Source organism: Rhea pennata, chromosome 26, assembly GCF_028389875.1.
Source record: "Rhea pennata isolate bPtePen1 chromosome 26, bPtePen1.pri, whole genome shotgun sequence".
Taxonomy (NCBI): domain Eukaryota; kingdom Metazoa; phylum Chordata; class Aves; order Rheiformes; family Rheidae; genus Rhea; species Rhea pennata.
The window spans coordinates 1,920,402-1,944,574 of record NC_084688.1 but is presented as its reverse complement, the minus strand read 5'-3'; the positions used below and the strand labels follow the sequence as shown (position 1 = coordinate 1,944,574).

Below are 24,173 nucleotides of genomic sequence, written 5' to 3'. Positions count from 1 at the left end.
CGGCTGGGTGCCCGCGCGAGCCCCCCGGCTGCAATGCCGACGGCGCTCCGCTCCGCGAGGGCCACGCTGCGCCTGACGGCTCGCTTGCAGAGCTGGGGCCGGGGCCGTCACTCTGCCTGCTGTAATGACCGAGTTAGGAGCATGGGATTTAATGCAACGGCTTCGGATGGAGTAGCGAGGATTTGGATTCCTAAGCCCTGCTGCGCAACAGCTCGACATTTCTGAAGAGCCTTGTTCTCCGCGGGACAAGGGACGACTGTGATGTGGGGCTGGGATCCTCCGCCCCTTACCAGCGTGGGTGATACCAGCTCAAGTGTTTCCCTCCGCGCCGTCCGGAGAAGGGGAGAGCTCCGGGCTTCGGCTTTTCCTCCGAACGTAGCCGGCCCCAGCAAAGCCAGCGCCGTCGCTTTCTTTGGTGTTGCAATGTGTGTGCTCTGCCCTGGGGGAGCCTTTGCAGGGTTTGTTACTTTAAAAAAAGAAAGAACAAAAAAAGAAAGAAAACAATAGCTAAATACCAAGAAAATACTGGCTGACGCACAGGGGCCGAACGAAGTGCAGATGTTCTGTCACTTCGACTGTCTGCTTGAAACTTGCGGCAAGAGTTACTGTGCTCCGTGGGATGAAACTTGTCGCAGCAGGAGCAGGCAGAAGCGCGTACCTCTCTGAAATGCTGCAGCGTTTTTAGGCGTAGACCCTGTGGGGAGAGACATGCAGCCAGTGCTATTCTTAGCAAACACCTGGAACCCAGGACCAAAGTCAGGAGACGGGACATCTCGTGAGAGGAACAGCCTGGAGGCTTCCAGGGACATCAGAGAGAGAGAGACGGGCGCTTGGAGCCGATAAGCCCACCTGCAGCTCAGGTCCAGGTGCAGAAATCCTAATAGACCTTTAGCTCCTGAACTTCAGCGAGGTGCAAGGGCTTCGGCTGTCCTTTCCTCCTGCTCCCCAGAGCACCAGCCGGAACAGCGCCTGAGCCCCGGTGCCACCGTGGCCGAGCAGATGCATGGCAGAGCTGCCTCTTTCCCCGCCACCGTTGCCTGTCTGTCTAGCGCTGATGCCAGTGGAGGAAACGAGCCAAGCATCTGGCCTGGCAGATTTTGCACAGTGGAGAGGCTGTACCAGGCTGAAATCTAAAGCCGGAGGATTTTGTAAGGGGCTTTGTGTTCGCGTTCGGATTGGTGACCCAGGGCTGCCTCTTGGGGTTTTGTTTCCACACAGGCACCAAAGGGCAAAGTGGACATTTTTCCAAGTGGGATGCAGATGACTGCTTGCAAGACCAGCATGGATTTTTAGGGGGTGGGGAGGAGGACGGCACCTAAATCTGTTTTCTAATCTAACCACAGAAGCCTTGTTTTATAGCATCCTCAGCCGCTTTTCTGTGCAGGCGCTTAGCTGTCCCCAGCAAACGCGTGCGTTAGCAGGGGGTGCAGGACCGGTCCGAGGGCACAGCGCAGAGCCCCGCTCGGGCTGCTCGTGTGACCTTCAGCAGAAACTCCCGCGCGCTCGGAGGGCATCTCTGCCCCTGCTCAACCCAAAGCAGCTCCCTGAGAGCCCAGAGCGGCCGTGGTGCAAGCGAGGTTGGAGGCAGGCGTCGCCGTGCCCCTCTGCCCCCGGCTGCCTTCCTCCTCCCTGCGGCTGCCATGGCTGCAAGCCAGAGCCCGGCCTCCTCCTCCTCCTCCTCCTCCTCAGCCCAGAGCAGGGAGCGTGGAGCAGCTCGGCTCGGAGGTAGGGCTTGCAAGGATGGGGGGGCGGGGGGCATTCAAAGGTTTCCTGCTCTCACACTGCATCCTCCCTCCCTGCCTCCTCCTCATCCTCACCGGAGTCCTGCCAGCCCCTGGCAGTGGCTCCGATGGCTACGCTGGCTGTAAAGTTGCCTGGAAGGAGGATTTGCAGAGGGGAGGGTGTGCGTACAGGGGAGAGGAAAAGCAACGAGGCGGGGGAGGACTTGCCAGGCGGGGGAGAGTGGTGCTTCCCTGCCCTGGCGCTTGCCCTCCGCAGTCCCTTTGCACCCTGTGACTCTTGCAGGAAGCATTTGGAGCCTTCCAGTTCCTGGAGGGAACCCACACGTTTAAATGCATCCAGTGCGAGCTGGGGGACGCCCCGGGCTGTCTGAGCGCCTGTCAACGCAGGCAGGATAGCCAGGAGCGACAAGTACCGTGACAGCCTCGGTGCTGTCGTCTCTGTGGCCCCGGTTGACACGGGCAGTGTGTTTCCCTGGTGATACTGAAGCAGGTGTCACATCCTTTTGCGTGGCTGAGTATCCAAAAATACTAGTAACAGGAGCCATCGGGGTGGGAGGTGGGTACTCCTGAGTGTGCACGGGCAGCGAGCCCCAGCAAAGCTTCAGGGCAGCTAGTTGCAGCCCACAGAGCTCCTGGCCTGCAGGGTCTGCGAGTTTCTGCCCTGTCCGAGCAGGGTGGCACAGGAGCCTGCAAGAGGAGGAGGTGCAGGAAGGGGAGAAGTGCTTGGAAAGCACCACAAGGAGCAAGGTGCGCTTGCAGGCACGGCCTGGGGCTTTTTGCACAGCGTAGAGCAGCTGGGCTGCTCCTCTAGCCGTGGTGGTTCTGGTTTCAGTGCAGCCCTTTGAGCAGAGCACGGAGACCGGTCTCTGTGGGGCAGATTTTCTGAATAGCTGAAGTGCAGTTGCTCAGCACATGTAGTTAGGGATCTTCAAAAGAGCTGAGCGTTTTGGAAAACTTGACCATTTATTCAAGCATCTAAATGGGAGCTGAGGCGTTCCAGAAATCCGGTCCCTGTTGTGCAGGCTGGGTCCTCGCTGCACATGCACATATGTGTGCACTCCTACAGACAGCCAGGCGGCTGCTCGCTTAGCAGTTGTACGCTTTGCGTTGCTGACGGGGAAGGGAGATTTTCAGGCAGGAGACAGCCCAGATTTGGGAGCTGGAGAAAGTGTATTTGGTTGTTGCCATCAAAATGAAATTCTGGGGAGATTTATTGTTCAGTACGGTGACAGTCACGACATTTCTGCTTTTCCCCTCACGTGTGCACAAGTGCATGTGTGTGTGTAGGTGTGCACACGTTCATTGCCATTAACCAAAAACGACTTGGCTCTGACTTGTTTCATCTTCATCACAGTGGGGCACATCAGATGATTATCGTGCTATCTATGCTGACATTTGCAGCATTGTATCGTATTCTTTCTTGTTGCACCTTCGTGACTGAAATATATTTGGGGTTTGGTGGAGCTGAATGGGAAAAAGTTAGTTTTGTGGTAGTCAGGAAGTTTTAGCGTCTGGGTTTGTGCAGTTATTTGGTGAGATGCATTGTAACAAAGCGGCTGGCTCCTGTTTCTAGTTTTCTTTCTAGCTTCTGTGAGTGGCATTCGCAGCATCTGCAAGCAGGCAGGTGTATATCCAGGTGGAGCTGGGATCCCTGGCTTTTCTTTCTGATTTTTCTGCTGATTCTCTGTGAAAGCTCCACAGGTTATTTCACCCCATTCGTCCTGGTTTCCCCATTGGTACAATGAGATGCACATATTAAACACCTCTCTCGAGCTCCTTGAAACCCTCTGCTGTGTGCTATTACATGAATGCAAATTATTGCTACTACTGGAGTAATGAACTGCCCGTTCCAGCTCTGCCACTGATATGCACACGGTCTGTGGCAAGACACCTAACTGTCTGGGCCACAATTTCCCCATCTTCCTGTCCTAGAAGGCCCATGAGACTTAGTCAGCATTTATAGCACTAGCAGCCCCATTTAAAACATTATCAGATTTTAGTAAAGAATTCATTTTAATTTGTCTTTCAGTGCTTCATCTGTAGAAATCACATTCACAAGCTTTCCTTGCTCACTGCCAAAACTAGAAATGTGCGTTAAAAAAAACCAGATTCTTGCAGAATACTGTTCCAGGAACTGAGCAGCTTTAACAGAAATGTTAGACATCAAGTCTTGTGATCAAATGATGAGTGCTGGCAGCATTGCTCATACTTGACTGGGTACTCAGCAAGTGCAGTGACGTTCTGGGCTGGATTTGCCTCTCTTCCCCACCAGCTGATGTCGGCGAGAGCTGCCGTGGCAGGTTTGCACTGGCAGAAATGAGAGCAGAGGCACTGCTCTTTTCCAAGTGCATTGAAAATTCAGCCAAAACCACAGTGGAAGGTGCTGATTTTTTGGAGCACTTTTGCTTCAGCTCTGTTTCACTTCCTGCTTTCTCTGGCCTTTTCTTCCTGCCCTGACCCTCCTCATGCCCCCCCTTTTTTTCCCATCTAGCTTATTGTCTCCTGAACTAATTATTCCAGACATTTCTCTCTTCAAAAAATATATGAATCTCATGTATACACTGCAATCGCGGCCTCCCTCGGCCTCGCATCTTTGGCATATGCTGGCAGCTGCAGCCTCAGGGCTTTGCCTGCATGAGGAAGCAATCAACATCCTTCTGGAGAATCGATAAACTCCCATGGACAGGAGACACCTTCAGTCCAGAATAAGGGCTCCACTTCAGCTTCTAGAATAAATCATCCACATGAGGCAGTTGTACCAGAATAAGCATCCTTTTCCCTAGAAAGGTCTCAGAAACAAGACGATGGGTTTTTTCGAAGCCCTGCGTCTCAGCATACGTGTGACAGCGGCTCTTGGCCTGTGCGCCAGTGACCAAACTGGGACATCTGGAACCATGCCTAAAAGTTTCTGCAGTTTCAGCCAAGAAGGCCCCATCTTTAGCTGAGATCGGTAGCACAGAAAAGCTCTTGCGGTTCGCTGAGTCTGTCTGCGAGGGAACATGCAGCTGAGGGGACAGCGAGGAAGTAAGAGCGCTTGCTGGAGCGTGCTGCTTGGACCGTCCGTCCAGCCGGCCCGGGTACCCACAGATCCCACTGGCTTCAGAGGGAACCACAGACTTCTGCACAGCCCCTTGTTCTCGGTACTGTCCATTCACTGAAATCACCTCGGTTCTAGCACAAACATCTAGAAAGCGCCACATAAGAATAATCACCTTGTTTATTCCACAGAACATAAAACCTGGATTCAGGGTTTTTCAGGCCATGATTTTTCCTTGGTTTGCAATCTGGAGAGTCCCATTGGCTTCCCTAGGGCTTTAGTGAGAGGAAAAAACGGGATGAAGAAGTCAAACTGAATAGCCTGGCTCCTGCTAACAGAGATGGACCCGGACCAGCTGCTGTCTGTTGGGAGGGGAAATGCGGAGGATCTCTGGGTTAGGCTCAAGCCTAGTTTCTGAGATCTTCACTGATTGATCTCCTTACCTGTGCATGTGCTGAAAAGAGGATCCTTCCGTGGGCTGTACAAAGCAGAGCTGAGAAACCTTTGAAGAAGGTAGAGCGTGAGGGCAAGGGGACACAGAGCCCCTCTGGGGAAACGGCGAGAGGAAAGCTCAGGTTTCTTGAAATCAGCCAGAGCCTGTTAAATCTTTCCCTATCATCTTACCATAAACTGATTCTGGGGCTTCTGCTGATATTCTGCACTCCAGATGTTGGCTGCAGCTGGGGTGGAGATAGTGGGACATTCCCAGCCAGAGGCTGGGGTGGGGGGGAGGGGATACTGGGCTTGTGTGGATGGGTGGAGGAGGAAAGAAGAATATGAACGTGTGGTTGTCAATCCACCCCTACATACCCTGCTCCCCTTTCCTTTCCTTTTCCTTACAACCGCTGTCCTCAGCGGATGAGGATGTCCTTAGCCTTCTACTGTTCTCCGGTTTCTTTTGCAGAGTCGGAAGGACAAGGAAAGACCTAAGCAGAAGCACAAAAAACGCCCCGAATCTCCCACCAGCCTTACGCCACCGTCGGTGCCCGTCGCGGCTGAGAAGGTACCGAACGCTGAGGATGCCGGGGGAGGATGCGGGGCAGAGCGGGAGGGCGGCGGAAACCCCAGCGCCGGCTTTGCTGGGAGGCGGGAAGGACAACGCGGCAGAGCTGGGGAAGCGCTGCGGCCCCTCGCTTTGGTTGCCCGCTGGTCGCCTTCCTGCTCTCCCTGCCGGCCTCCACGCCGCTTCGGGCATTGAACGCGGCAGCTGCCTCGATTTCCGTCGGCGCCGACGACACGGTCACGAGGCTGAAATCCCAAGCGCCGGCCCGTTCTGCGGCAGATGCTCAGAAGCTCTCACCGAATAGACAAATACCCGTGCTTTGGCCTTTTCTGCTTGTAAAGAGCCCAGGCAGGTGGGGGCAAGGCAAGGCGCGTGGGGAGAGGCGTTATTCCTTATTAGACAAAGCGATATAGCTGGGAGGAAAAAACCAGGCAAGCTTACAAGCACGTCGGGTCTTCAAGCGCGTAGCAGAGGTACCTTCGCTGTGTGGCTATTAGGGACAACAGGAGCTTGAGTCTCATCTAGTAATAGTGACCCTTCACTAATTCCTTCCGCCTAATGCTCTCAAAGCATTTCATGTCCGTTTATCAGTGGGCCTGGTGACACTTCGGTTTACCGCAGCAGGGTAATTTCCCAATTTCTGGGAAAATTCAGAGGGAGAGGTACAGCGGGGCAGGCTGGCTTGCTCCTGAGGTACAGAGGCAGCCCAGTGCCCCACTGTGGAGACCTGCCTGGACCCTGTGGGTTGTTCTGCCCTGATTCTGCCCCATGGCCAGGGTTCGTGGGACTGCTGGGGCATGGTCAGGATGTCAGTGGATTTCTGCTGTTCACTGCTGGAACCGTGCTGCTGACTTGGGCTTTTGCACCTGCCTATAAATCAGCAGAGCCCTGAACTTTCTGTAATTTGTGCCAGCTCCAAACTCTCGTAAAGCAGAATAGACACAGTGGAACTTGCCTCAGACTTGTGTGGAACAAGGAGAAGGCCAAGTTTGCGCTTGTACCGGGTCAGGGAACGAGCGAGGTTACTCCAGCACCTTGACCTTTGGAGCCATACCCTCCTCTTTGTATCAGCAAAGTAAACCAAAGCAACTCCTTGGCAGGCCTGTTCTGGTACGAGTGAGAGTAGGACTAGGGCTAGCTCCTGCTGGAACAAATAAATATGTCCTTCTGCGCACCAAAATGCTACTTGGAGAGGCTTGTGTGTCTTTCCCATGGCAGAAAATGCCCAGGCTAGCCGTATCGTCGTGTGTGAGAAGCAGCGCAGGGACAGTGTGGAGGAACAGAAGCTCCTGCAGGTCAGCACAGGGCTGTTTTGCATTAGGCCTGAAGAGAAATTTCTGTGTTCTTTGTGAAGCTAAACTCGGAAATGGGGAAGAGATGCCCGTTAGAGCTGAAATGGCAAAGGTAGTCACGCAGGTCTCAGGTCGGGAGAAGCAGAAAGTTGCAGTGGGACAGGATGGAGGAATGTCCTGAGCTGCAATCGCTCCTGGCTTACCTGTAATCAGGTTAGGGCAGCTCAGCTCTGACTTTTGGGAGTAGCAGAGCTGTCAGGAACTGATGGCTTAAGAAGATTATTTTCAAGCTAAACTGAAATCCAAAACCTGACTCTTGGCCAGCTCGAGCAGTGGTTAGACAATTACCCACTGTCTCCTCCAGAGCCCTGCCAGACTTTTATAAATAAGGAGGGAATGGTGTAATTCAGCTTTACAGGCAGCTTTCAACTCTTTGTAAGTTAAAATTTAGGAGATCCTAATTACTGTAGCTGTGCTTGAGTGACAAGGCTTTAGCGTTTCCTTAGGGAGTTATTATTAATCTTCATAACAGTGAATATGCTCCCTTGCTTTTTTTGTGCATAGATCTCAAAACATTGTTCTAACTCCTTATGACTAAAGGTTCCCACTCTGGATCAATAAGAGCAGCTCAGCAGCCTGCTACAACCCTCTACAAACCCCTCAGTCAGTGGTCGTATGAGATTTTCTAGATAGTTGCACAAGCGTAATGTTGTACTGCTTGGTCTAATGTAAAATCTTGAGCTGCACTAAGGTAGCATGTCTGTACAGGTTTCCTCTTCAAAGCCAAAACCATCTTTATCGTTTGAGGGTCTTAGTTTAGTAGTTCTTAGAGTCTGAAGAGAGTTGGAGTCTGTTCTTTTCTTCACCACTTGCTTGTTGTAAGATCTTGGGCAACTCTTTTATCCCTCCCTCCCCCCCCGCCCCGTGGTTTTCTCCTAGCCTGAGAACCACCAAGTTACCCAGTGAACCAGAGCATAAATTCCCCGGGGTTAATCCCTGCAGGTGACACGGTCACAGGTCTTCTGTGGGGAGCAGCTGGGTGAGAGCCAGCCCCCGTGGCCTGCAGCAGCAAGGGCAGACGGTCGTCTCCAGATGTCTGGGAGAAAGGCGCCAGCCCAGAGCAGCCATGCGGAGCCCCAGGAGGCTGGCGGAGCCCTTGGCATCTGCGCCAGACTGATGCTGCCAGCTCGCCGCGTCTCATGCACGGTTGCCGAGGTGGCACTGCATCCAGCGAGGCTTTGGGTTCCTGTCCCAGTGCAGAGGCTATGCTGGAGCTGGCGGGTTGGGCTCGAGCTAGCGTTTTGGTGCCAGCAACGAGGAGCAGGAGGAACTTTGTTTTCTACCTCCTGGTCCTCCTGTCCGTCTGGTCCAGCCTCTCCTGCTGCCTGCGAGTGACACTGGTGCTATTTCAGGCAAATCTCCCAAGTCACCTTTAGGGCTGGGGAAGTACTGATGACAACTGGATTTTGAATGCTACTGGGCTGAGGAATTTCTCCTTGGCTGCTAGCTGCTCCCGTAAAGAGGCAGCCCACCCCGCCACATAACCTGTGTCAGTGGGACAAGTCGGCAGAAGGGCCCTGGCACCGCTCGCCCCACGGGCAGCAGGGGCTGTGGGTGCGCTGCAGGGGGGCACCAGCCACCAGGCCATGGGCGATGGCACCGGGACCTGACGCCACGCTCCAACCTGCTCCAAGTCTGGCCAGCCTAAAAGTAGCCTGGGGTTAGCCACAGACAGCTGGGTTCCAATATAAAATATGCTTCTTTAATTTCGAAATCCAGATTTATTTTTCAGTTCCAATTTTCACCTAATACGTCACCCACCCTGCGCTCCCCTCTTGAACCGTTTAGTTACGAAGAAGTATCTCTGATGTGGTTTCAGTCTTCCTCTTGAAATGAATTGTGCCAGACCTCTGGCTTGTACCAGATTTTTTAATGTCTCACTGAGTGCTTCCCTGCATCTTCTAGGAACCTAAACTCTATTAATATCTGACACCTGGATTCTACCAGGCCTCCTTGTCCCATCTGTGCAATGAGAAGCTCTCGCTGCCTTACTGCTCAGTGGGTTCTGGGGATAAATATGCTGAAAATACAGCGGTGGCCTCAGCTCTTATCTACACCGGAAAGTGAAACTAGGGTGTGAATTTACAGCATGCAAATGACCCTTCACAACACCTCTTCTGAGCTCTCTTGGTGCCTCTGAAAAGTGTCTTTGGGTGATGCAATTTTCCTTGCTCACAGAAAAGGGCAGGCAGCCGTGCTCGTGGGGGACAACACGGGTGTCCCCGCAAGGGAGCACGCGGAGCTGCTGATGTGCTGGAAGATCCCAGAGGTGCTCCTGGACTAGGGTGCGGATGGACTGTGGGGAGGTTGCAGAGAAAGGACTTGTGCTGGATCTGCAGCTCCTGCTGACTTTTGGGGAGTGCGGGGAAGACAGAAAACCTGCCCTCTGAGGAACAGCTTCTGCCTGTTTCATGAGACGCATCCAAGAGCTCCAAAACGCGGCCAAGAAGTGACGCTTTTGAAAAACCTCTTGGAAAGGTGGCATTAAAGTAGTGGGCAGTGTGGGGCAGAGGAGGGGCTGTCAGCAGGGGAGGAACGCTGAGTCTCGCCGGGAAGTCCTGGTCTCTGCTCTGGCTCTGTAGTTGCACACCGCGAGACAAGTTCAGCACCCGGTTGTGTTCAGGAGCTCTCAGCGTAGCCGGTGCCCGGTGCTGGCTGTCCAGGCAAACGCTCCCCCCGCAAACGCCCCCGCGGAGCCGTCCTGCCGCTCGACCTGGTGCGCTTGCAGGAGATCCGCAGGGCTGCGAGCCGCCCCAGCTGCCTCCTCCCGCCAGCTGCAGACATCCTGAGCGCTTGTTGACACGCACTCGCACGTGCTACGTGTTTTGGGCTGAAACATCTGGCTTGCTCTGGGTTTTGTAACCGATGCCAAGGCCTCCCCGCAGCCATCAGGTGCTGGGAGAGGGAGCGTAGCCGGGTGAGGGGTGCGTGATCGGGGACCCCACGGGAGGCGGGGAGGCTTTCCACCTTTCCCACTGTCGTCTGAGCTCTCAGCATCTACCAGCAGGCCTGGGGCTGGCAGGTCCCGGGAGCCTCTGCACCGCGCCTGGCTCGGGCAGATTGACAGTTGCTGTGATGGGGTGGGGGTTTGCGGGGAAGGCTAACGATTCCTCCGGCTAATCCACCGAAAATCAAAGCGTGTCTCAGCACGGATGTTTGCAGTAGGAATCTTAAGCCTTTTAGCATCCCTTGTCCTGACACGAGCAGGAATTTGCCAGTGACATCAAGGACTAGCAATCTGGTTGTCAGCCCATCTGTGTCTCCCGTCCCTGCCCGTAAAGAGCGGCAGCGCGGTCCTGCCTGAGTGCGGGGCTGAGGGAAGGGACATAGCACAGGTTGTAGCTCACAGAAGCGCTTAGACGGGCCGAAACCTCCCGACGGAGACTCGTTTGACCTCTACCTAGCGATCCAGGCTGGAAAGGCACCTGATTCTCACCGCGGTGCTTCACTAGGGACCTTTGCTGCGCGTGGGCTGGAGGAGCTCCTGCCCTCACCGCGTTGCCCATCGTTGGCATCCTCCAGTAGCTGAATCCTGGGCAAAGCAGCTCTGTGTTTTCGATGCTGCTCCAGCCTCCCCTGCCCCTTCAGCGTTTCATTGGTGGTTCCCTCTGGGAGCTCATCCCGCCACATCAGGCGGCAAAGAGACGCTCTTCTGATTTCCCATCAATAAATTAGTGAACGAAGAGCTTGGGCGCTGCACGGCGTCACGGAGAGGCCAGGAAACAGGTAGAGCTCGTCGGGGGGGCAGCAAGCACCGGGGCAGGAGGTGCGCTCGGGTACCCGCCTGGCCTCACCTCGCTCCTCCCAGCTCGCGGGAATAGGCAGGAGTTTCCCGGGGAGATTTCCACCTCCAGCCAGGATAGCAGGTTCGTTCTGGTTACGTTTTTCACTTGGTTGCTTTAAACAGATCTTCAAAATGTAACTGCTGCCTCATTTTGAGAGAGATCTCCCCCTTCTTCAGCACTTCTCCCTTTTCTTTTCCCTGTCTGCAACACACACAAAACGTTCGTGCGTGTGCGTGCGTGCACGAGCACTCACACGTGCGTCTCCGCGCTGCAGACAGGCTGACAGTCCAAAGACCAAGGAGACCTCTGCTTACGCCCAAGGCAAGCAGCTGCATGCGGGTTTCTCCTGTCCTGCTCCCTCTAGGCAGCAGCGCTGTGCATGGAGCTTGCGGGCTCCACTGGGCAAAGCAGAAAAGAAATAGAGGCACAGAGAGGGGAAGTGATTTAATGTGGTTTCGGTTTCCCTCTCTTTGCTCCTTGGTTGCAAGACTTGGGCCCTCGCCGCAAACTCAGGCCCTCTGGAACAACTGCCAGAGAAGGGTCCGTTATGGTGAGGAAGGCTTGTTAGCACTGTGCGGATCCGTTTGCCGTGACCTATTTGGCAAACGCCGCTCTATCTAGCCGAGCGTTTGGCAGTAGGTGGTGAACTCCTGCCTCCGAGGTCTCTGGGAGCCTGTCGGGGAGGTCTGCGAGGTCAAAGCAGCCCCGCAGGTGAGCGTCTCCGTTCTGTTCCCTGCCTTCGGCTGGGCCAGCGCAGCCTCTCTTCCCTCCTTTTCTTTTTTTTTTTTGTCTTTAATATTGCAATCAAGATTTATATCCCAGCTCAGATTTCCCCCTTCCACCCTGCACTAATTCATTACTTGCCCAGCACTCCCTTCTTGACACTCTGGATTTAGAACATGTCTTCTCACGTGGTTTCTCCCTGCCCTTCCGTGGCCTCGTGCACCTTGTACAGCGCTCCAAAGAGATGAATTTATGGGGGGGGGGGGGGAAATTTGGGGCTTTGCATTTCTGCAGAGACATGAGACATCTTGTCCCTGTGACTTTGTGAACGGTCTCAGCGCTTCCCATAGCCCCCAGACACTGCTCTCCCTTCCCTCCCCAGGCAGATGTGGAAAGTCGGAAAGATTTTCATGCTCCCTCTGAGATCGTAAATCAAGAAGGCTTAATCTCCTACATCCAGGAGTCTGTGATGAGAAAATACAGATTCCCCCGTCTCCCCCCTCCTAATTTCCACCACTCCCTTCCTCCTGTCTTTCATATTCCCGGCACATCTGGTGCGTGTTAGGCTGCCAGCTGTTGCATTGTGCAGAGTGATTAAACCATGTGGGAGGAATGGGGAAAGATTTTTATCTGGGCATTCATGAGTCTGCATTACAAGCCCTTTTTTCTTTAACGCTCCCCAAGAAGAGGTCATCTGCAGTCAGGGTCAGTGGCGTGCAAGAAAGGTGTCTTCTCTGTGTCTTCCTTTTATTTGCTTCTCAGTAAAAAATAAAAAGGTGTTTCTATTTACAGGTGTTATAATTTGGGCTGTGGCCATCACGTTGGAACTATATCTGTAATAGTGATTTGGTTAAAGTAATGTCTTGGAAGATGTGATCTTTGAATACTGTTTGGCTTTGAAGTAATGTGACGGTGAAGGTTTCACATCCTAGTGTGGGTCCTCCAAGGGACCTGGGTTTTGGTTTGTTCCATTCTCCTACTGCTAAACTCTGACACTTCTCTGTCTCATCCCAGGCTCCTGGATTTCCTAGCATCTGGCCAGCCTCTTCTTTCCCCTTGCCTATCTGTCTCCTGTAGGCTTACATGGGGTTTGGATAGCATCTGTCTCTGCATGGTCATATTGCTCCAATAATACCACTGTGCAAAACATTTGCTGCAGTGGATTCCTGGGAAGGTCCCTGGCCCTGCTGGGGCTCAGTTAGAAGTGGAGGTGCTTTACTGGAGCTGCTTTAGAGGATGCATCAGGGAACACATAGGAACTCCTACTGCACTACAAGGAAGGGCAAGTTGCCCCTAAGTGGCATAGGCCTTGCAGGGAATATCACATCAGAGCGATGCAGCTGAGATATATTTTTGAATCTCACTCAGATTCAGATTTTGTTCGAGCTGAAGAACCCTCTAAAGGTGGATGCCCCTCTCTGCTGATAATGCAGAGAACCTGTGGTGTCTGCCCTGATTCCTGGTGCCCTGTTTAATTTCCTGCAGTTAGATGGGATCGTGTAATCCACAGGTGTATAAAACCTGGCGCCTCCAAGCACCAGAGGAGAGGAATGTCGCTTTTCTCCCCGTTCTTGAGTAACATGACCTGACTATCACTTTGAGGGCAATTGCTTCTTTTAAGGGGAAATTGGTAAGAAAAGCCCCTGCTGTGACCACATCTGGCTTGCATGAGCCACCCCTCTGTTTGCTGTTTACTAGGGTTCCACCAGCCACCATGAGGGGAGCAAAGAGACCTCAGAGGCTGGCAGGTCGGAAGTGAAAGGCAAGAAGTCCTCAAGCCATGGCAGCAGCCACAAGGGGAAAAAGACGGGAAGCGGGAAAAGCTCGGCTGGCTTCAGCTCGGCTTCGTCCAGTGGGACATTTCAACCTGCAGGTAAGGGGCAAGGGAGAAGCAAGAGAGGGAGGGGTAAATGGGGTGGTATTTTGCTTTGCTCTTAGTATTTGCTCATCCACCTGCTCATCACCTCGTGCTGTGAAACTTTATCGATTGTTATTTCTTTAATCCCTTGAAGAGAAAGGGAAAAGTCTTATTGCTACTAACTCCATGCCCAGAAGGGAAAAATCAAGTCAAATGAGTGTTGCAGCTCCCTTCCTGTGCAGCCTGCTGCGCTGCGAGGGGAAACAGGTCCAGATGTCTGAGCGCAGGGAGGAGGGAAGGGACCCCGTGCACAGGCAGCGCAGGCCGCACCTGCCCTCTCCTCCCTAGCTGGTCCTGTCTGCTGCAGCGCAGGGGGTTCCAGAGGACAGACCTGAACCAAAGCCTGATTTCCAGGTTGCCCTGAGCTTTGAGTCGAAGCCTCGCACGACTCCCATCTGCTTCGACCTTGCTGAGTTCTTTCACAGGCCGTCGCAGTAGCCACTAGCATGTTTCATCTGCTGGGAGCCTACACAAGGCTGGAGGGACAGCAAGGATGCGGGGTGGAGATGAGCACGTCTGGCTTGGGTGAACCTGCTGGTGACCACCTCTCGTGCCTAGCAGAGAGCATCGGAGCAGCAGTGGGAGGGACCGGGGGCTGGAATGTGACAGATATCCTGCAGCTCCGTAGCTGGCCAGTGCCAGAGGACCTGCATTGCAATGATGCTCCTGTTGCCTCATGGGCTGAGGCACTGCCATGATGGGCTTTCTTCCATCTCCTTCTTCTCTACTTTCCCCTAGGCACCTCCTGTAGCTCCTTGCAGTGCTCCCAGGACTTCGTGACATTCCCCAAGCTTGAGCAGGAGGATGAGAAGTACCGAAAGCCTGTCTCGTCCTCTTCTTCTTCCCACTGCTCCCCTCTGTATGAAGGCCAGAAGGGGGACGTTTTTGAGCAGAAGGTGATCTTCTCAGGCTTTGGCTCCATCATGCGTTTCTCCACCTCTGCGGTGAGCCAGCAGAGAGGCCGTGATGCTTCCCCCGTGGACTACAAGGCCTCAAACCCTGTGAGTGGCCCTTCAGTAGGGAGCAGTGGGGCCAGTGCTAGCAGCAGCAGCCACAAGCGCATGCCTTCCCTCAGCATCGAAGAGGGAGAGGTGCTGAAGGAAAAGAAGCACAAAGGTAGCAAGAAAAACAAGCATGGGCCTGGCAGGCCGAAAGGGGGCAAAAGCAAAGAGATTTTGGGGGCCCAGCTGGCTGGGTCTACATCCACCTCCTCATCACCCTTCTCCGGGGGCTCTCTTGTTAGCTCCAGCATCGGCAACTCGTCACGGTCCTTCAGCCACACAGGGAACTTGCCCAGCCTCAGCATGGAGTCCCCACTGCTGGGTTCAGGTATGTTACTCCTTGGGGTTCCCGTTCTGCATAGTTCTTCCTGGCTTTGCTCTTTCCACTATCACATTTGGCTGGTGTCAAACCCTGTGTCTGCCCAGGGTCTAGTCCCTTTAATTCAGTCTGACGAGCTATAAAAATCCTAGTCTGGATCTCCATTTTCATCTTAGAACCTCGTCTGGGTCAGCTTTCCCTCTCTTTGGAGCTGGGCTACAGATCTGAGCTGGGGGACAGTTCAAACCCTTCTTGCTCAAGTGTTGTTAAGACTTCAGCTTCCCAGACCAAACTGGAAAAGCCACACTCATCTGGGGGGGATGTGTGGCAGGAAAGGGTTACGGCAGTGGGCAGAGGAGGGGCCTGCTGCTTGGGGCTGAGGTTTGACACTGTTCTGGCAGCAGAATTTGTCCTCGGTCTATTGTGAGTTGTTTGCAGATGCTCCGATTTAGGTCAAATTGAGGGGGGGGGAAGGTATAATTTGGTGGTGTGCGCCTGGGAGCGGTGGCCCATTTGTGTGCACTGCTAAGAGCTGAGAGAGGAGAGGAGCGGCAAGAATTGATGCCACTTCCCTAATCATAACCTTGGGCCGTATTTTCCCCTCCCTCGGAAGGGGTGTTTCGAAGGGGAGCAGGGCTGCCAGGTCCCGCGGTCCTGCTCTCCCGCTCTGCTCTTAAGCAGAGATGTTGGCAAGGCTCTGGGGGACCAGGCTTTGGGCGCTGCCTCCGCTGCGTGCCTGAGCGTATGGGGAAATCGGATGGGTCCCCTCCCTCCGCAGCTATCTCCTCGCCCTTCCTCGTTTATCTGGCCTTGCCACACCTCCGTCCGCGGGCGTCGTGGAAGGGGCAGGCTAGCTTGGCAAGGGTATGGTCTCCTGGCTAGAACAGGCAGCAGACAGTGGGACTCGGAGTCCTCCACTCCCTTCTGCCACCACCTTGTGCTTTTTGGTGAGTCACTTTATGCTGTGGTTTCCCTGTCGGATTGTATTGGGTTGTGGTGAGCAAACAAGGAGGGACAGGGGGAAGGGTTACACGACTGAAAGAGTATCAGATACCTTTTAGCAGAAGAGCTGCAGGTTGTCAACGCCCTTGCTGCAGGCCTGGCTGCGAGCTGCTGAAGTACGGGCCACGTTGGATCCTGTGCACCGGTATCACCCTCCCGTTCTGAGATCAAGCCTGGCAAAAAGCCAGTGGCCCCTGGGCCACCGCTGCCCAGAGGCTGCTGGAGGGGAGCGCTCGGCGGAGAGCCTCCGTTTTTGGAGGTTTCCTCTCTCTGGGAAAATGGAGCCAGAGGTTCTCTAGATCCTGAAGAACTGATTGCCCACCAGAAGAAACTCTGGGAGAGGTGTTTGCCCTGCGCTGTCTGACCAGGGTGGGGAGGGCACCCGAAATCCAGGCATGCTCAAAGCTCCAGGCTCAGTGCACTTCTTTCCACCCCTAAAACTTCACCTGGGGCACACAAGGCTCAAATCTAAACCTCGGAAGGACTGTTTCAGCCAATGCCTTATCTTGGAGCCTATTGACGTAGCAAATCATGCTGATGGAGTTATTGCGGTAGAAATTCAGTGGTGCAAACCCTGAATGCAGATGCTTCTCTGACACAGGCAGGCTTCTTGCTGCAGCGGTTCAATCTGCTGATCAGACAAGTCAGGCCAGCTTTGCCCTGGGGGGTCTGTCGAGTTCCTCTCGCTACAAGACGTGGGTTGCCTTTTGGGACATGCTGCAGCATAGCCTGTGCAGGGGGCCCTGGGTGACAGCTCCGTGCCAGTAACATGCAGTAGCTCACAGGAGATGGTCCAGTCGTCCCTGATGGCCTTAAATCCATGAATGCCACAAGTGGCATGCTCTAATGCCCATCTTCTCCCCTTGCCATTCTTTTTATTTATTTATTTATTTATTTATTTGCAGGGATCTACACCAGTAACAAGGACCCTATTTCCCACGGGGGCGGAGTGCTCCGAGCTGTATGCAGTACACCCCTCTCTTCCAGCCTGCTGGCACACCAGGGTACGTCGTCTCTCCCACAGCTCAACCGGTCTCCCTTTGCTAGCACCATCCCAGCCTCCTCTTCCTCGGTTTCTACCACGCAGGTAAGAACATCAGGAGCAGGGCAGGTGAGGGACTGTTGTTCAGAAGGGCGCTGGCAGAGCAGGAACAGTTTGTGGGCTTGGAGGAGTCCCTTTTTCCACTTGGGAACAGTGTTGTTATTCCTCCAATTTGGTTGGAGGGAAGCTGCCAGCTGCATCTTCCCTTCTGGTCAGTGGAAAGGTGTCGGCAGCTGGGCATCACGGTCCACGTGGCCCGCTCCAGGGCGAGAGGAACTGCAGCCTGAAAGGGCCCGTTTCGCTGACTGTAACGCGAGGGCGTTTTATGGGGCAGAGAGAGTCAGTTTTAGAGCCCCAGTGATATGCAGCTCATTCAGGCCGCTTGGCTCTGAGATGGGGCTGGGAACATTTCAGCTGCCTAGTGAGACTTCCAGCGAGATGTTTTTAACACTCTTTCTCATGACCAAGCCGGGTTCAAGAGTCAGGAAGAGATGGAATAATGCAAAGCATTTTCCTCTAGCCGTTCAGAAGTCATTTCTCCCTGTGCCTCTCTCTGCTTGTTTTGCCACGTAGGTGTTCTCACTGGCAGGTTCAACGTTCAGCCTTCCCTCCTCGCATATCTTCGGAAGCCCCCTCACATCTGGGCTGTCCATCAACCCGCTCTTAAATCAGTCGGAAAGCAGCCGGGCAGGTATGTGAACGGGCAGGTATGTGAGTTTGGGCTTCCAAAGGGGGCTCCCTGGAAGAGTGGAGACCGCTTGGCGCAGGGGGCTCCAGCTCCCCTCCCCGCTCGCTCCCGTGCGCAAGCTGCGGCTGGGAGACGGGGACGGCGGCTTCCTCCGCTGAGCGGAGGGGGCTCGTGTTTGCCTGAGCAAGGTCCTGTGAAAGCACCTCTGCTGGTGGGTCAGCTGGGCAACGTGTGTCCCTGGACGCGTAGTGCAAAAGTGCAAAAATGCCAAACCTTCTCTGCAGAAATTCATTGCCATTTCACACACCAAAGCCGTGCAAACCTAACAGAAACTACCGTGACTTGTTTTGTTCTGTTTGGCATTATTTGCTTTTATAGGAAGACTGCTAAAAATAAGTTAGAGGGTTTTTTTTAGTGTTTGTGTTTTTTTCTTTACTCAGAGGTATCTTGCACTCTAAATTTTCATCTTCAGTTTCTGTTTTGAGTTACTTTCTGCCTTTCCCCTCTGGACTTGTCATGAGATGCAACAAAATCCACTCTTTTCAGCTTCCAAACATGAATGTGCCAACACTGAGTTACTTAAAACTGCTCATTTTTTCCCACCAAGGCAAATTCATTTTCCTTGGAAAGTTGCCTGGTTAATAAGCAGGATGACTTGAAGCATCATAAGATTTTTCTCCCCTTCCCCCCCCCAACAAAATGGGCTGGATTATTTATTTATTTTTAGCAGTAGCTAAACAAATGCCCTCCTGATCATCTGCTGTTACCGTTAGCGGTGTGACTGTCTCATGCTCCCCGAGCCCAGCTTGGGGGCCAAGCGATCTAAAGCCCGCAGTCCTCTTTGGATCATCTGACGCCGCTGTGCCCGTGTTTGCCTTCGCAAATGTGCACGCCTGCATGTAACTGCACGAACGAACGCGTGCGCTTATCACCCGTGCAGGCCCGTGGAGGGTGTCTGGGTGTCCGTCCGGGTGTCCCTGGCAGTACTTGGTTCTTAGGCCTCCTCCCCTGGAGAATTTTGTTTCTGCCCGAGTGCCGGGGAAGGTAACTATAGGACTGACCCCAGTGGGAGTGAGGGTCCTCGCATGGGACCGTTGAGTCAGGAGTGATTCAGTCACCTGGAATTAAGGAAAGAGTGGGATGATTCAGAGGTTTATTCTTCCCTGATGACAATCCGCAAGAGAGGAGATGACCCACTGCCGCTTCCCCTCGGCTGTTACTTGCCAGGGTGCTGGCAGGAGGAGTCAAGTGACCTTTCAGGAGTAGCCCTGTGGCTCAGGCACGGCTCGGGGGCTCAGCTGCCTGCTTCTGTCCCAGCCCCGCAGCGAAGGGTGGACGAATCGTGTAGGCAAAAGCCAACATACAGAGTGCTCTAAAAAGCCTCATCCTTAGTTTCCATTTCCAAGATTGCTCCTCTTGTTTGACTGGGATCTTGCAAGCTTCAGGGTGTCTTTCTCCCAGGTCCAGGCAGCTTTCAGAACTGCTCCTGTTGTTTGTCACCTTGCAGCATTTCTCCATCACCATCTCCTCTTGCTGGAGCTAGTGACCCAGAGAGTGTAAAGCCAAATTCACTTTTTTTTTCCAGGAGGTTTAATTAACCTGCATTAAGCTTCCTGTGTGGCCATTTGCACTTAGAAATGTGATATTTGAGTTAATGCCAAATTGCTGAAAGGGAGGTTGTGAAGTTTTAGGTAATCCTGCCATATCTTTAATTCAGATTCACTTTTACGAGAGTGTCTGTGCAAACAGATTCTGTGTAGAAATAGCTTTTGTTGCAATAGCATTTGTGCTCTTTACAGTTTTAGTGTAGGGAAATGGTGTTATCCTGTCTTACAGATGGGGGAACTGAGAAACTGTTATCACTGATGCAGGTTGATACCAGGGTGCCTTTGGCAGTGCAAAAAGTTGGATTCCTATCCTCCCACTCCTTCAGCTACTGTCTAGTTCTTCCTCCCACCACTTGTCCTGGATCCTGTCTCATTACGATGACAGGCCAAATACATTTATCTTCTGCAGTCATCCTGCAGCCTCCTTTTCATACTTGAAGCCTTGCAAAATGCCATCTCCATAAGATAGTTCAGTCATCTCCTGGTCTTCTAGACAGTAGGATGGTGTTGGCCAACAGATAATTGGATATGGAGCTTAGAGCTCCTTCAAAACAAAATCCTGTACATGCATTTTTTTGCTTGCAGGCCAAGGAGGTAAATGTTAACAGTAACAAGCAGACAGTCAAAGTTTAGCTGCGTGTTTATTTGGTTCCAAATGAAAACTATTGTGGTGAAGGTGCAGATAATGACTGTGGATATTTTTCTACGGGGTAAGGTGGTCCTCAGATGAAAGCAATGCCGAGAAGCGCTACTCTAGTCTAACTGTTTCCAGCCTTCTGGTAACTGGTCCTTGCTGGAGAAATTGGGAAGGTTTCATGCCTTGTGATGTCCTCAAAATCAGACTTGCTGGCCTTGCCTCCACATAGCCTCGCACTGTTGCCTGGGAACTGCTGCTCTCAACAATATGGTCACCTCCAGGGATTGGTGGCTTCTCTCCAGAAGGGCAAACCAGTTATAATTGAGGGCCAGGAAGACGCTCCCATGTGGATCAAGGGGCGAGGATCCACTCGTGGCTGTCTGTAAGGGCTGCTGATCAGCAGCTGCGTTTACTTGTTCCCAGCAGTAGAAAATACTGCCAATAACTAATGCCCTGTTCAGGGCATTACACTGTAAATCACAGTGCCTTGCAGTGTTCCCCGCAGGAGACTTCCTGGATTCTTGCACATAAGAAATGTCCCTTATTGTGTGAAGAAGAGGAGGGGCAAGCCAGCCAGCTGGTGCAGGCTGTAGTCGCAACATCTGACACGTCCCAGAGCGAGGGGAACGTGTGTTTACTGGCTGGCAAGACACTGAGGATGGAAAGCAAATGGCAGATAAATTCACTTCACTTTGTGATTTCTCTGCAGCTGGGAGACATCTCGCACGTGCACCCTGGCTCTATTGCCAGCACTAGCATGTCCCAGCTCCCCGGGACAGAGATGTTAGGGAGATCTGACTGTGAAGATAGTTCCTGGATTTAAGCACTTAAGTTCCTTATTTAAGCGTTTTAGAAAGGAGCTGAGTCTCTGGAAGCTTTGGAGGACTCCAGTGTTTAGAGAGAGGGTCCTGGCGGCACTGGGTTGCGGTGGCACCTGGGAGAGCTGAGTGGGGCTTTGCACGAGCCTGATCCATCCTCGCGGGCTCCGCGGGGAAGGCGTTCTCCTTGCTTCGGGGCAGGGCAGCGTGGCTGCAAGCTTCCGGGGGCAGAGGCCAGCTCTCGCTGCAGGTTGTGCAGCGCCTTGCGCGCGCTCTGCGCGCCTCCGATTTGCACCTAACGCAGCCGTAGCGATGTTGCCCGCGCAGGCAGCGGGTGGTGGGATTTGGCCTGCCTGGTTTAGCTCATGCTGCGCTGCCCGACAGTGACCTTCCCAGTGTGACCCCCCCCCCCCGCGATGTGACACGCGGTGACACGCAGCCCCTCCTCCGCCGCCTCCCACCCGCGCAGAGGCGCATGCGGGGACAGGGCTGTTATGCAATGACGGCGCCCCGAGCTGCTCGGTGCTCCCATCTAGCGGGGACCACGGCGCTCGCCGCCCTCCGCCGCAGGTGACGAGCCGTCCCCGGCCGGCGGCACCTGCGGAGCCTGGACACGCGTGGACACCGTGCCTCTCTGTCCCTCTCCCCACCCAGAGCCCGACCTGGAAGACTGCAGTTTCGGCTGCCGAGGGACGTCGCCCCAGGAGAGTCTGTCTTCCATGTGAGTGTCCTTCAGGAGTCCTCCCCTGCCGCGGGGCATGGCAGTGTCACAGCATCTGCGTGGGCACAGCTGTGCCCCGGGAAGCCGTGGGGTGACACAGCAAGTAAAGAGAGAGGGACTTGGGGAAGTGGAGGCAGCTCCTTGGTGCAAGGGGTGAGGTGGAGCGGGAGGAGGCAGACACTTGCCTTCCCAGTTTAAGCTGAGGGGCTGATGGGAACGGAGGGCTCCCGAAGTGGAGCAGAGAAGGCTGGGGCTAGGAGGGATGCTGTCGCTCCCATGGTGGGGCAGAAGGGAAAAGAGGAGTGCAGGTGATCCCTCCTGGTGCAGGCAATGGAAGTGCCTCTGACTTCGCCCAACCTCTGCCCAGGTCCCCCATCAGCAGCCTGCCAACCCTCTTTGACCAGACCGTGTCCTGCAGCAGCAGCGGGCAGCTGGAGAATGTTCCCCAGGCCACCCCAAACATCGAGCAGCTCCTGGAGAAGCAGGGCAATGGGGAAGCCGGCGTAAACAGTGAGTCATTCAGGGCATGGGCTGTGGGAGGAGAAATCCTTGTGCATGTTTGTGTTGATGCCAGCTGGGATTTTGCCCACAAGTGGAGGAGCTGGGTGGGGGACAAAGCACTAACTTGTGCCAGGGGGAATAGTTGGCAGCAAGACTGTGATCTGGGGGCCAGGCTGCTCCCCCCATATGCTCTAATTATGGTACCCCCCTGTGGACCCCCTTTTCCTCTTCCCTCCATCCCCCCATTCTCTTCCCCCGACCCTGTCCCCCTTCCCCCTTTCCGTTCCCTGCAGTTGTAGAAATGCTCAAAGCCCTGCACTCGCTGCAGAAGGAGAACCAGCGGCTCCAGGAGCAGATCATGACTCTAACAGCCAAGAAGGAGCGTTTGCAGCTCCTCAATGTCCAGCTCTCCGTCCCTTTCCCAGTGGTGACCACCAGCAACGGCCCCGGCAGCCAGGCCCAGTACATCCTGCCTCCCAACGGTGAGGGGGTCAGTGGGAAGCATCTCCGTATGCTCTTCCGTAGTAGTGCTCACCAGGGCTACTGGGAGGGGTGTCATGGAGGGGAGGATCTGAGCAGCCGTTTATCTCACTGTGGCTGCAAAAGATGTAGCTATTGGTGGTCCGTGCTGTCCCCTGCCGTTGCTGTGTCAATATTGGGCTCCACTCCTGACTCTCACTTCTTTCCTCTTCACAGTCTGCAACAACGATTCCCTGAGCGTCAGCAAGAGCCCCCCATGCAAGAACAGCTTTGGGATCGAGAACTCGCTCTCCACCTCCTCTGAGGTACACAGGTCACCATATCCCCCAGCCAGCTGGGGAAGGGACTTGGGGAGGGAACAGGGAAACGCAGTCCTAGTACCGTGACTTCATATCCAGCTATCCTTGTAGTATAGGCACAGAAATTAGGTTTTTCTCTGAAATTCCTAATCTTCAGTTCCTCTCAGTGCTGAGGGCCTGAGTAGAGGGACTGGGGCTGGGAACGAGAGGTGAGAATGCTTGTAGGCTCTTCTGGCTGCACCCTTAGGGATCTAGCGAAGCAGGTCCCTAGGACCTATAGGACCTCTCTGAGCACACAGCTGCACTTGCATTCACAGCCCCCTTTCCCACCTCCGGCTCCTGATCCTGAAGCATTCCTGGAGCTGATCTGATGTTTCACAGGCTGCCCCAGTCCGACCCTCTTGTGTCCGTTTCTCCCCCAGGACCCTCATTCAGGTTGCCCCAGCAGGAGCAGCTCTTCCCTGTCCTTCCACAGCACTCCTCCACCCCTACCCATGCTGCAGCAGAGTCCTGCCTCGCTACCCCTGCCCGGGGTGCAGCAGGTGAATGGCCTGGCCAGGGTGGCAGGCAGCGGGCTGGGGGGAGGCACCACTGCCAGCCACAGCCTCTCCACGGTGCCCATGGTGGACGGCCTGATGGGGACCCTGGCAGGAGGCCAGCAGATGCCCATCAACGGGATCCTGGGGAATCTGAACGGCGCTCAGGCCGCCCAGGCTCCGAGCGCGCTGACGCAGGCGAGCGGGCCTCCGACCTTGCAGCTCTCCACCAGCCTGAGCAGGTGAGGATGAGGAAGGGGAGCTCATGGGGACAGCCCTGCCCTCTCCAGCAGAGGCTTAGCACTGTGAGGGAGGGAGGCCCTGTGTGCGCAGGGCCAAGACGGGCTGCGCTGACATTTCCTGCCCTCCTCCCTTCGCAGCGTGCCCAGCCTGAGTCCCCTGACAGAGCAGCAGCGGCACGTCTTGCACCAACACGAACATCAGCTCCAGCAGCTTCAGCAGCTCCTGACTTCCCAGCCACTTAATCCAGTAAGTGTGCCTGTGGGTGCCTTTTATCTGATGAGCTGTTTAATTGGAAAGCCTTGGAGCAGGGAGCAGAACCTAGGGCTCCCTCCTTCACATGAATCCCCTGCCCATGGGGCTGCAGAGCCATGTGCCTTTTCCTTGGCTTGGGGCAGCTATGGGTTGAGTGAGAAGAGCTTCAGACAAGAAGGTGGGCCACATCCTGGAGGGGGCAGGTGGGGATTTGAACTTCTTCTTACAAAGGAGGTCATTTAATCTGAGTTTCCCACATCCTGAGGGAGAGAGAACATAATAGCACTAAGCAATCAAGTAAAATCAGGAGTACTGGTACTCCTCTGGCCGTCTTTTCCTGCTGTCATGACCACAGGGGTCTCTGGGCTTGCAGATGCACTGAGGCCCATGGGAGAGGAGGAATTGGCTTGAGGACACTGCTTGAGTTTAGAAAGACATAAGCACTAAATTGGCTTAGTCCTGAGGCA

The 24,173-nt window shown here is 54.3% G+C and overlaps 1 protein-coding gene across 3 annotated transcripts in view; it reads left to right on the top strand.

Annotated features, from left to right (window-relative positions):
• MLLT6 (MLLT6, PHD finger containing) overlaps positions 1–24,173 on the top strand; it is a 45,332-nt gene that overhangs the window by 15,329 nt on the left and 5,830 nt on the right. For 2 of the 3 annotated variants that reach the window (XM_062595650.1, XM_062595649.1), the window contains exons 8-18: positions 5,684–5,782; positions 13,341–13,515; positions 14,299–14,889; positions 16,788–16,969; positions 17,498–17,615; positions 21,329–21,395; positions 21,763–21,905; positions 22,190–22,378; positions 22,593–22,681; positions 23,098–23,453; positions 23,592–23,700. In XM_062595650.1, the coding sequence (XP_062451634.1) occupies positions 5,684–5,782; positions 13,341–13,515; positions 14,299–14,889; positions 16,788–16,969; positions 17,498–17,615; positions 21,329–21,395; positions 21,763–21,905; positions 22,190–22,378; positions 22,593–22,681; positions 23,098–23,453; positions 23,592–23,700 (2,118 nt within the window). The remainder of the gene's footprint in view (positions 1–5,683; positions 5,783–13,340; positions 13,516–14,298; positions 14,890–16,787; positions 16,970–17,497; positions 17,616–21,328; positions 21,396–21,762; positions 21,906–22,189; positions 22,379–22,592; positions 22,682–23,097; positions 23,454–23,591; positions 23,701–24,173) is intronic. The other variant, XM_062595651.1, reaches the window with a different exon arrangement.